The sequence below is a fragment of the Amphiura filiformis genome, unplaced genomic scaffold (assembly GCF_039555335.1).
Source record: "Amphiura filiformis unplaced genomic scaffold, Afil_fr2py scaffold_70, whole genome shotgun sequence".
NCBI classification, from domain to species: Eukaryota; Metazoa; Echinodermata; class Ophiuroidea; order Amphilepidida; family Amphiuridae; genus Amphiura; species Amphiura filiformis.
In genome coordinates, this window is record NW_027305534.1 from 161265 (window position 1) to 175069 (window position 13805).

A 13805-nucleotide genomic window follows, 5' to 3' on the forward strand; every position below is an offset into this window, starting at 1 on the left:
AATACGGTAGATGATCTTTAGTTTGTTTGTGTTATTGAAGGTATTCAATCATGCTTCACCGTTGTTCTTCACTGTTTACGACACAGACACACTGTGAAACATGATTGAATCCCTAAGTATACAAGATCTTTAATGAGAGCTTTAGTTCTAATACCACATGCCAACATCATATCTTTACAGATAGCACAGGGTGTGCCTACAACGTGATGTCTCCTGACAACCAAATCCTCCTGATAATAGCTTACATCATGGCCGCTATATGTGTACTATGTTTGGTGGTTCCCATGATATTTCTCTATGTACATTGGCAAATGGAAAAGTGTCGAGGGAAGCCGGATGCACCTGATGACAATGGGTTGCTAAGACAAACTGAATCGGATTCATGATGGAAAAGTGTCGAGGGAAGCCGGATGCACTTGACGACAATGGGTTGCTAAGACAAAATGAATCTGATTCATGAGAATCTGTGTGCTGGTTCCAGGTTTAATTTCTGTATGTACATTGGCAAATGGGTAACTGTTGAGAGACACCATGCCTGAAGCACCTGAGGACATTGACAAAATGAATCGGATATGAGAAACTGTGTGCTGCTTCCCAGGTTTAATTTCTGTATGTACATTGGCAAATGGGTAACTGTTGCCATTGACAAAATGAATCCGATTCATGAGAAACTGTTTGCTGGTTCCAGGTTTAATTTAAGCCATTATTTACCACAACAATGCTGATTAACAATATGCAGACTATTGTTCTCATTTGGGAACCAAAGGACTCACACATTATTGTTACTGTGCATCCATCCACTGTTTGCTTTGTAACGGTGCATCCAACTGAAATTACTAAACCTATAGCATCACAACCCATTGCAATATCGCACAGGTAAATCACAAACATGTGTTTGTGGAATTAACATGGTTTGGAAACAAGCTCTTCATATTATGGCCTTTTGGTCTTGTTCAGTACTGGTGGGGATTTGCTGTGTAGGTGGTTGATTTTCATAATGTGTGCATCCCATGCAGTCAAAGAGATTAAACCCAAAGAGAACCAACTCCACCATGTTTGTGTGTCATATGACACTTACAGCGAACCTTTGCATTATTTTACCATTTGCCTGCCAACTTTGGATTAACGTGCATGAATTCTGTGCCAATTGTGCTCATAAACCTTGGTAATACTCAAGTGTAAATTGTTTTTTGTCTCAGGTTTTTGCCTGTAAATGTTGGAGGTACATTATTTTGGTCTCTATGAGTGACAAACCTGTATGACAAATTTTTGAGTCCCTCCTCCTTGGGTCTAATCTCTGTGGTCCTAATCAAATGAGTAAGATGCCGGGTATCCATAGAGATACAATGACCTCTGCATGGACATGTGATGCAGGGACGGGTTACTCAGTGCAATAACGTCCATTGAAGAACAATTCATGCCATCACAACTACCGTATTTGGTTGTTAGCAGTGAGTCCGATTTTGCCTATTTGATATTTTGAATCGGCAAATGTAAGTTGTGAATTGTGATTGAAATTGGTTTTTTACAAGTTAAATAAAATAAAATTTTGTTCATAAAATGTGGCTATCCACCATCAAAATGGAGTGTAAAGTTGGCAAATCTCATGTTTTATGTTGGCCAAAATATGATACTCAGAAAATACAGCATTTTGAGCCTACTCACTATTCCTCTTAGCATACATGTATATGGTATGCAATATATCATTTTAAAGCTTATTTTATGTCAATATATGGATAGGACACAAAAACAAAATGAGATATTTCCAACATTATATATCCCATTTGTGCTGGATGGTGACCTATGAGGAGTTAATTGGGTTATTCATTTTGCAACAACTTATATTTCGTTATGAATTCGGCAGACGGCCGAATCCAGATTCGGCTTTTGGTCAATTCATTTTACGCATGCATTATTTTTGAATTAGAGAACAAGGGATCTATGCTTTACCTATAGAGGGCAGCATATCAATTTTTTAACGGTTATCGTCGTTGACCGCACTGCGATACACCGTTAGCTAACCCTGTATGTCGCCCTCTTTTGATTACTTATTATGCTGTTATCATCTGATCTCCGTTAACAAATTGATATGCTGCCCTCTATTATGTACATCATTGATCCCTTGTTCTCTAATTCAAATGTTATGCATGCGTAAAATTAATTTACCAAAAGCCGAATCCGGATTCGGCCGTCTGCCAAATTCATAACGATATGACGGATATTGTGAACAAACTTTCAGACCTGATATTTTTTTTGTGCTCAAATTTATACTTTTTTCTTTCATTTTCAGCCCAATTTGAGCTACTTTATTTTACCCCAATTTCACACCGTTGTTCACATTTTTTTGAGCATTTTCAGCTTTTTCACTAAATGTCAGTGTCAGGTACACAAGGCAATCTCACACTAGACATACCACATTGTGCAGTGAGTATGTATGTATGACTTCACTTGCACAAACAAGTGGCTTCTCCCTACTCCAGAATCCTTGGAATTAGATTCTTGTGGTAACTCTTTTTTGAAAGCATGTACATATTTGTATACAGTTTGTGTATTAGATACAGTCAGCTTATCAATTATTATGACTGGTCATTTGTCTTGTCATGTTTAAATAGGTTATTTTGCTGTAAATTTCTGTAAGATACAAAGTTGTACATTACTTAAGTGCAATTTATTGAACGGTATCATCTCTTGTATTTACATAGTCTTATTTTTATTTGATTGGTCACAAGGAGGGCTATTTTATGTATTGAGCCAATCTGGAGACATGGGAAGAATAGTAAATTTCTGTGTTTTAGCCCATGGACACGTCACTCCACTGACTCCACCTTTCTAACAGTGCTTCTAATGGTTAATGATATTGTTCTGAATTCAGCAGACGGCTGAATCTGGATTTGTCTTTTTGATAGATTTATGTTACGCATCAATTATTTTGAATTAGAGAACAAGGAATCAAGCGCTTTAGCTCTATATGGCAGCATATTAATTTTTTACCGTTGAACATTCTGCTTGATAAGTAAGCGAAAGAAGGCGGCATACAGGGGTAGGTAGTGGTGCAGCGCAGTATGGTCAACGATTATCACTTTAAAAAAATGATATGCTGCCCTCTGGAGCTAAAGCGTTGTTCCCTTGTTCACTAATTCAAAAATAAATCATGCTGTACATGAATTTACTAAAAGCCGAATATGAATTCAGCAGAATTCTGCCAAACTCATGACGATAGAATGATCTGAGGAACCAATCGAAATAGAGATTTTAGATCTCTTATCAAAAAGCTGTACTGACTATTCTTACGATGTCTCTGATTGGCTCAATACATAATATAGCCCTCCTTGTAACCAATCAAAATAGTTCTTAGAGGCCTGTTATTTGGTGGGTATAGTGCCCAGGGGTTAGGTGAAGTCAATAGTTTCACCTTGTTTATATATTTTGTATATTTGAATATATTTGGCTAGGATGTCTGGAATACAAGTCCTAGCTTTGAATGCAACTTACAACAGGCCTTGCCATCTAGATTTGAAAGGCGCGTGGTCAATCACTCCCTAGCATGATGCTATAGGTGAGTGGTCGAATCACTCTCATAGCTAAATCACTCTCTAGTATGCAGTGGTCGAATCACTCTTGGTCTAAAAGACTATTCATACCAAATATGAGAAACTTAAGGCACTGCTGAAACCCTCTCTTTCGTTTTCAGGGACTAAGGCCAAATATGATAAATCGAATAGGCCTACATTGAAAGTGCTGACATTTGAATGTAGTTCAAATTTGGGTGATTCGCAGCTAGCGATATTCAGTGTCTATGGCGAGTGAAAAACCGCTCACTAGAAATTGGGTTTGGGAGAGCGATCGCTGGCCTCAAACGGCAAGGCCGGTTACAAGATTTGCATATATACATATTAGTAGATACAATACATGCTGAGTTTGTATTTTTAATAATGTCACTTAATGACAATCTTGCCAATTCCTTGTGAAGGTAGATTATAGCTTATTGATCATGATATTTCACCGGACATGAGATTTTTTCACTTTGATTTTCAACTCATGTGATGATGTTTTTGTCCAATTTTACACACTTTTGTAAGCCTAGACAACTTACATGTTACACAGATATTCTGTTCTCTTTGTAAAGACAAATCATGGATGTTTTCTATTTTCTATATAGCATTATTTATTTTGTTTGTTTGATGTACCATGTTTGACTCAATTAGCGCCCAGTCACTTAACAAAGTCAATATATCCTATATTATGTCATGTCAATGTGGATATTTTCTTGTAATCATGTAAAACAATGGGTTTTATCATTCAGTAGACATGAATAACGACATTTCATTGGTTTAATAGCCAAATAATATAATTATGTATCTTTCATTTTTCATAAATTACCATACAATATATAGCCATATTAATCAGCTATTAATCAGCACCGGCAGTCAGCAGGTCTGCATACTCGCGGAGTATTGTAACCGTTCTGATTGCGTATGTGGTAGAGACGGTAATTACGCACTACCTCATGTGCGTCGCCACGCGTTTGCAAGGGCGCTGTATTACATGTCTTGGGGGTCAGTGTGTCTGACGGTAGTCGCAAGACTGAAAACTTTAAAGCATGCATGGAAGAGTTTGGGATTGTGGTGTTATTTATATATTTATTTGTTTATATTAAATTCATGTCTTCTGAATGATAAATTTGTTACCCCTGTTTGTTCATGCAATATGAAAAATATCACTGGTTTGAGACCGTATCACACTCGGGGATACGACCTCAAACCAGTGATATTTTTCATATTGCATGAACAAACTGGGGATAACTTATAATATCAGTTGAAATGCATGACCTTAATCTCCCATACAGGGAATATGGCTTTCTTATGCAGCTATCCATTCAGGTAATCCCATTTGAAATTCACCCCTGTGTGGGAGATTAACCTTAACCCGCCAGGGGCTTTTTGGTGATGGGAAGGGAAAGAAAGAATAAAGAGAGAAAAGAAGGAAAGAAGTTGTTTGCTCTGGGTGGGATTCGAACCTGAGACCCCTCGCATGCCAAGCACCGGGTCGCCGACACCTTGCCTCAGGTCTTGGGCTTCTCTGGCCAGCGAAACCGTGCCTATATATCACTTAAGGCGATTGCGTCATCACACCACGTGGGATGCACGCACGAACAGCGCATATATCAAGTAGTATTTTGTAGTACTCAGGCATGTTAGGGTTAAGATAATGTCTTCCACAGGGGGTGTATGGATTTCAACTGGAATAGCCCAATGATCTTGGATGATGTGAATCACAGTAGCAGTAACAGTAGGAAACAGTAAGAGTATAACATACAATTTCCTCCCAATAGCCTCCCACTCATTTAGTGGTCCCAGCTGGTTATATTTAATGTCCTTGAGAGTGGCTGTAGTATACCAAATTGTCTAACAAAATGCAGTGGCATGTCCAGGGGGGCTTTGGGTGCTAAAGTCCCCCCGCATTTTGTTAAAAATCATGTCAAATCAGCCGTTTTTTGGCAATTTTATCCATTAAGCCCCCCGCATAACTCTGAAATCCCCTCTAAACCCCCGCAGGAAAAGATCCTGGACACGCCGGTCGGCCGGTGAAATGCCAGAGCCATTGAAACTCGATGCCAAGATCGGATTCACAATGTGTTACAGCAGGTGTAAATATATGCAAGTTAGAAAAGAACAAATGGGTCACTAATTAGTGTAATTAGTGAGCGGCGCTAATTAGGTCTAATGCGATATGTACTCTTGCAATTCTGTCATGATTGTGTACATAATAGGCCGATGTAAAAGGCCACAAGTTGTGCAAAACTAAATGAATACACTTGTCAGTTGCAGACCAGTCATCCATACACCCTATTGGAATAACTGAACTTACCTAGTCCAGGATGGTGTACATATTACCCATCATTCATATACCCTATTTGGAATAAACTGAAGGGATGACATCAAAACTCGACCAACGGTTACATCACATTCTATTGTTTAGAACAATAGAAACTGGCTCCAACCGGATGGAACAGGCGGTCAAGTTTTGATTTCATCCCTGCACCTATTAATTTAAATCATGTTCCATTGTATTCAAATTCAACCAAAATGAACCCAAGAAATTTGTAAAAATAAATAGATCAGAATTGGTAGACACAATCACCTTTTAACTTCAAAATATTGATTTTATTTACGTTATGCTCAAATATTTATATTACGTGATTAAAATGTGTAAAAATCCCACCATACTGCTTTAAAGGTTGGTATTTTTTGTATCATGCTGGGATAAATTGAATACACCCAAATGTATTAGGAATACACCTGAATGTATTAGGGATACACCCAAATGTATTAGGAATACACCCAAATAAATTTTGGAATACACCAATGTATTAGGAATACACCCAAATGTATTAGGAATACACCTAGAAGTAAAAGCTATTGGAATTTAGCACTATTCCTTGTCCACTATGCGATGGACTGGTGAAAGATGCTTGTTACTGTCAGAGACTGTCAAACTGTGATGTAAGCCATGTGACACCAACATGTAAATGTATTAGGAATACACCTAAATGTATTAGGAATACACCTAAATGTATTAGGAATACACCTAAATATATTAGGAATACACCTAAATGTATTAGGAATACACCTAAATATATTAGGAATACACCTAAATGTATTAGGAATACACCTAAATGTCTAAGGAATACATCCAAATGTATAAGAAATACATCTGAAGTCACCCAACTATATTAGAAATACACCTAAACCACCCAAATGTATTATGAATACACCTAAATTCATTAGGAATACACTTAAATGTATTAGGAATACTCCCAAATGTATAAGAAATACATCTGAAGTCACCCAACTATATTAGAAATACACCTAAATCACCCAAATGTATTAGGCCAAGTAAAAAAAATAACATGTATATCGTCCGAACTTTTTCAAAAATCGGCGAGGGAGGTCCTTATTATTTGTTATTATGTTATTTTTTATGTTCATTGTTGTGTAAAATTGCAATTCTAAGTATTTGTCAACACATCATAAAATCGGGGAGGCCCCCTAATATTTTTATTATTTCCCCAAAGCCCTAACCCTAGCTTGAAGAAAGTGTTTGCAATGTGTTTATAAATGTTAACCAAGAACTTCTAAACATGTCTTTTCATCACAACAATTTTAGAAACAAAGTAAGGAAGCAAATAAGAAAAATAACAAAAATATTTGAAAATCTCCAAAAATCGGTGAGGGCGGGGACGATATACATGATATTTATTTTACTTGGCCTTATGAATGCACCTAAATGTATTAGGAATACACCTAAATGTCTAAGGAATACACCCAAATGTATAAGAAATACATCTGAAGTCACCCAACTATATTAGAAATACACCTAAATCACCCAAATTCATTAGGAATACATTTATGTATTAGGAATGCACCCAAATGTATTAGGAATACACCTAAATATATTAGGAAAGTACACCCAAATGTGCAGACATACACCAAAATGTATTCAGTAATACTCCCATGTATCAGAAATATCTTTTTCTTCCCCATAGATTTGTGAGGGGTATGACAATGGACTATTCCATTTGAAATCCATATACCCCCTATGGAATGCATGACCTTAATCTTCCACACAAGGAGTGCAAATTTCAAATGTATTTACCTAAATGGGTGACTCCATTTGAAATCTACACCTCCTGTGTGAGAGATGAAGGTCATGTCTTCCATAGGGGGTGTATGGATTTCATCTGGAATAGCCCATTATATTTGTATTTATCACCCATCCCTATATAAGTTATCCCTGTGTACATTTCAAGACTACCTAGGGATTTTCAAACTATGTTTAAGGGATTTTTAGGAGGCTAGACAGTGAACGTGGCTGATACAGTTTTTATAAGATGGGGGTGAAAAAGTTACTTGTGTCCTAATGTCTTCCAAATGAGTGAATATTTACATTATGGCACATGTAGGTATGGTAGACATGTCATTAAAACACAAAGATACAATTTAGGTTCATACCAGGATTACACCTGTACCATTCACCACAAAACAAGACACTGCTTGTTCAAGTTCAATTCAAATTTTATTTAGGCGCGGAAAGGCCCAGATCAGCCCTTGAGCTGATCTTCCCATTGGGCAGTGTTTTACAACAAATATAAACAAAGATACAATATGAAATTAAAAACATATATATAAGCAGTAGGAAAAAACTAAATAATGCAAAATAACTAGGTAAAATTTAAATCATAATCACTGAATAACAGTCTTTTGAAGGAAGCAAGACTTACAGAGGACTGTGATGGAGATGATAAATTATTCCACATAGTAGCACCTCTGTAAGAAAGACTGCGCTTCTTATAGTTATTTGAAGGAAAAGGTATATTAGCATTTCTTGGATTGCGCCTGAGGTCGTATTTATATTCCCTTTCCGTAAATAACTTGCATATATTTTTCAGGAAGTATATTGTTTGTCACTTTATACATAAATTCAGCAAGATGGATATTCCTAATCTTATCAAGAGATTGCATCTTAAATCTGATTAAATACATAATCTTAACTCTAAAAACATTTGGATGTATTTAAGACATTTGGTTATATTCCTGATATACTTAATACATTTGGGTGCATTATTAATTCATTTAGGTGCATTCTTAATACATTTGGGTGCATTCTTAATACATTTGGGTGCATTCTTAATACATTTAGGTGCATTCCTCATACATTTGGGTGTATTCCTCATACATTTGGATGTATTCCTAATACATTTTGGATGTGTTCCTAATACATCTTAAATCTGATTAAATCACAGAATTAAAACCAGAGAACCAGGACTCGACCGCCATCTTGATACAGACATGGAGCAAAAATTGGGGGTATTCGGTTTCCCTCGGAATGCACTCGAGGCATTCGTTGTCATGCAAGCGCGACATGGATGATGGGCGCATTTGAGAGACGCACTTGATGAGACCTGCACGCGAGTACCAAGACGCTTCAGATGAGACGCAGAATTGTTTTCGTTAGTCTCCAGCACACGTCGGCAAGGACCCGAATACCCCAATTTTCTCCCCATAGCTGACGGCGCGATTATAGGTGGCGGTATAGGGAGTCCCGGTTCTCCTTCTCTAATTCTGTGGATTAAATACATAATCTTAACTCCAAAGACATTTGGATGTATTTCTAAGACATTTGGTTGTATTCCTGATATACTTTTCTGATATTCCTAATATATTTGGGTGTATTCCTAATACATTTGGGTGCTTTTCTGAGACATTTATTATTAACTTTATAACTGTATGATATGAAGTGCAACTGACTTGTGCATAATTTAAGCATGTTGTATTTATATATGTAAATAATTTGTTCAAAGAATATACTGTGCCTTATAGAATTATAAGATACTGAAATTTAAAATTGCTGTTGCATGAATTCTCTGTGATATTTAACTTCTTTATGAAGTGGTTTTGTGTTTTCAGCTTACCATATTTCCTCGAATAGTTGCCCCCCCCCCCCTTCAATTTAACACTCCACCACTTTTTTCAACCAAGATGTTGAAAAAATGTCGATATTTCCATGCTATTTTGTGTAGCAGGCCTAAACTTACCAAGGTGCACACATGGTCGCTAATGGTGTCGCTAATTGGCGAAAATTTGGTTGTAAACCCGGGTGCCGTCGTTCCTATGTTCATAGTTCGTCATTCCAGCATGAGTTTTAAGCTTTCCTAATGATTTTATCAGGAATTATTGTCCTAAAAATGACCTCTAATAAATGCCCCCCCCCCCTTTTTGGAAAATGCTAGTTTGGGGGAGGGGTGACTATTCGAAGAAATATGATAAATATGAATTGCCAATGTAATGTTTGAGGACGCTGAGCCAATAGCCTCCACCCATTATGCCAGTATTTTTCCATTCTTATGGAAAATCGTGGTATAATTGGTATTTATAATTAGGAACTTGTTTATTTATTTTGTATAGTGTAAAATTTGCTGGCTAAATATAAAACATGTGTTTGTTTTTATATTGTTAATACATCTGGTCAAGTACAGGGTGATTTAAAATGAACTGTACCCAAATTAAAAATAAAATACTTACCGACATTTAAATAATTTGTGTTTGTAAGCTGTAACAGGATAGTAGGCCTATGTTTCCTATTATTGGTGAAAAATTCACTTATTTTGTTACTGCGGTAGAGAACATGGATAAACTTAGTTCCATGTGTTGGTCTAAAAATGCGATGATAAATTGAAAATGCAATATCTTCTGACTAAAACCACTTATTATCAAAATTCAAATTTTCTACTAGGCCTACAGAACACTTATCACTGCTTTCTATGATAGTTTTTTGATATGTACAATCTCCGCGAAAATATATAAAAAATGGGTTAAGTTGGGTACAGTTCATTTTAAATCACCCTGTATATATAAAATATGTGACTATCGACCATGAATGGACTGTAATGTCACCAGAGCATGTTTTGAGATATGGTCAATTGAACCTCTCATCAAACACAATAGAAAACAAATCACTCTTTTACTAATTTTTACTATAGTTTGATCAGCTCGTAATCGGCCGGAATTGTTAGGCTTTTACCACTATGCTGAAAAGTTAGACACACGTTAAGAGTGATATAGTTTACCTATCTGGTATATATTGTGCATGTTAAATAAAATAGACAATGTATAGGACTTTAATTATGATATATTTGGCGAGGTGCCACAAGACATTTTTTGAAATAAAATATATTGATATTAATTAATCTGCGATGTTATAAGACCCACCAATTACACTATCATGTACCTTGCAAACAAGCAACAGGGCCCATGTAATATATCTTTGTAAAGCATATTTAGTGGAAAAGTTGCTATCCAATATCTCAAAAAGTGACAATGCCAGACAGCCCATTTATGGTGAACGGTTACCTACTACACACTCCAGAAAAATACAGAACTATTTTTTTTTATTTAAGAAATAAAGGGTAATGCATGATCCTTTACACAAAAATAATGTGTCCGAGGCAGTAAAAACGTAAATAATGGGTGAGGCGTAGCCGAACCCATTATTTATACGTTTTACTGCCGAGGACACATTATTTGCGTGTAAAGGATAATGCTGCACCCTTTATTTCTATTCTATTACCACAAAATAGTGTGATTTAAAGAGAAAATATCGCATTTTTTGCCCAAATATTTCAAGTTGTTTACCTCAAGCCCGGACCTCAAGGTGGAGCGCCTACGCGTAGCAAAGCGTATGCACATTCCAATAACACAACCTAACATTCCATTCTCCCCTATAAGCAGGTATGCACATAACACACACCTGGCATTCCATTCTCCCCTACATAAGCATGTGTGCTGTGCGCTGTGATGATAGAAGAACATAAAGTTTGTTGCCCTGGTCACTTTATCGCTAATTAATGGTCTGTCACGTGACGCATTTCAACAAATCACAGTGCGCGATTTTGACTAATGGGTCGTGGGGGTAATAGAATAAAAAAATATTGTCCTGTTTTGCCAAATGAAACATAGCTGAATCCTAATCCTTTAGTTAGTCCTAACTGGCAATGAAAGTAATATTGTAATATTTGGTCAATTTTTCGAAATAAAGGCCTAAACATGCATTTTTAGGGCGTTTTTCGACCTTTTTCGTATTCTGTAATAATCAAGCACAAAAAAATAGTTCTGTATTTTTCTGGAATAGGGAGTAATGTGTTTCAAGGATTTTCCTTGGAATTTAGAAGTCAATTGAAAGCAAGAATTAAGATCCTCAAATCCTGTAACTATTCCAATGATACAATGTTATTAGATATACAACTCGACAAGAAAACTTCAAACAGGTTTTCACACAAACTAGCCATTGGACAATAACCAAAATTTGGAAAGAAACTCTACCTCTGTGGAATCTATTACTTACAGCATTTTTGTGGTGCCCTTCCTGTTTATTGTGCATGTGGTAAAAATAACAGCACTGTCTGTTGAAAATTATATGATAATATTTATAACAATGTAGATATTTCCTCCAAAAGTTGTGTGCTTAAACATGATTTACCTTTGCATGTAGAGAAGTAGAAACGTTCTTGCGCTATTTGATACTGATAACACTATAGGTGTTGTTGGGGGTGTGGCATGGGTGTGTGGTAGTACTGTAGCCAGATACCCTCCTCCCAAAGGGACAACTCGTTGTCATGTGTGACATGGGTGTTTGGTAGTACTGTAGCTAGACACCCTCCTTCACCCAAGGGACATCTTGTTGCCATGTTATTTGAGATCTTTATTGTCTTAATTTGTCAAAGATCCAAAAGCCCACACCACCATTGGGATCTCAACATGCTCATCCAGGGCCTAGATTTCAACGAGACCAAGACGAAATCTAGGCCCTTTCATCCACAGAACACAATTCCTAAACCCCAATATGTTTCTATATACTTGTAATATTGAAATAAATGCCTCCAAAGAATGGTTATAACTTTGAGCACTAAAACAATTCCATGCAATATGAATGTTTGGAGAGTTTTGTTAGCTGCCTACACTACACTTGTGTAAAAACATAATAGAATGATTGAAAAATTAGTAATTACATGATTATGCAGTGAGTGGCATTCAGTGGCTGTCATTGATTGATAAGAATCAATATTGTTTGTGGTCTTTTTCAACTTGGTAATTGTTGACACCCTACCCATTCAATGTATTAAAATGAAGCTGCAACTATTTCGAATTACAATCAATTTTATTCTATCATTAAAGGCCTATTCAGTGATTTGTTCCCCCGAATGATCGTAAAAATCATCAAAATTCATATTTTAACACCATCGTTAGTGTCATAGATGTGCTAACATAGCCTGCTAGTGGTTAAGCTGAAAGCCATGTATTAAAGGCAAAATAAAACAATCTGTAATTTCTCTACTTAAAAAAGTAAAGAAATTATCTACATGTATTCAGCGTTTGAAATAAGGCGCGTCCATGGGTCAAATACCCGTGAAAGTAGGTGCGGACCCGCAAATTTCCTACGGTACGGGTCCGCGTGACCCGTAAAATTTGAACCAAGTAAAGAGTAGAAAATCCTAGTTTTGTTGTTCCACTGGAAAACTTGGTTCACGTACATGATATAATATATCCAGCTCCCTGTGCACACTTTCATTTTAGTTTCCCATCAAGTGTTCAACCCGGGTTTTTAAATTTCAAAGGCAAGGGTCCGGGTCGGACCCTTTAAAATTGGTGAGGACCCACCCTTGGAATTTCAAAGAAAAGAGTCCGGAAGACCCTTGGATTTTGTTTCTTATTTCAAGGCCTGCATGTATTTGAATGGGGCTTCAACTTTATCAATATACCACAGTTTTTTTTGGCCAAATTTTTACATTTCAAAAATACCTAATGACACTTTTAATGATTTATCCTTCTGTTTTAGGCAATTAATAAACAATTTAAATTTTTTACACTTTTGCTGGGACTACTGTATAGGCCTTTGGTGTATTTAGTTTGGTATCATTCTGTGCATGCATAACACATTTCTCCAATCGTTCATATACATTTTATTACCTAATTGCACTCAGTGAGTTATGACCATTCAAACTGGGATTTTTTTATGTGTTCTACCTGTATTGCATTCATAAATCTGTTAAATTTTAGCATGCATAAATAATTGCATTAAGATTTGTAACTAGAAACATTGTCTTTCTTTTTAATGTAAATAATAATGAAATATTGCTATAAATATTAAATATTTTGATTTTGTAAGCAATATAGTAGACGACGAAATTAAAGTAATGAATGTCATAATAATTGATTGGTCCCTAATTACAACCTTAAGGATTGATTTTT

The 13805-nt window shown here is 36.2% G+C and overlaps 1 protein-coding gene across 1 annotated transcript in view; it reads left to right on the forward strand.

Moving 5' to 3' along the window:
* LOC140144662 (beta-secretase 1-like) overlaps positions 1 to 1628 on the forward strand; it is a 30801-nt gene extending 29173 nt beyond the window's left edge. Inside the window, exon 12 of the mRNA XM_072166471.1 lies at positions 181 to 1628. Within this exon, the coding sequence (XP_072022572.1) occupies positions 181 to 386 (206 nt within the window). The 3' untranslated portion in view covers positions 387 to 1628. The remainder of the gene's footprint in view (positions 1 to 180) is intronic.
* The last annotated feature ends 12177 nt before the right edge of the window (positions 1629 to 13805 follow it).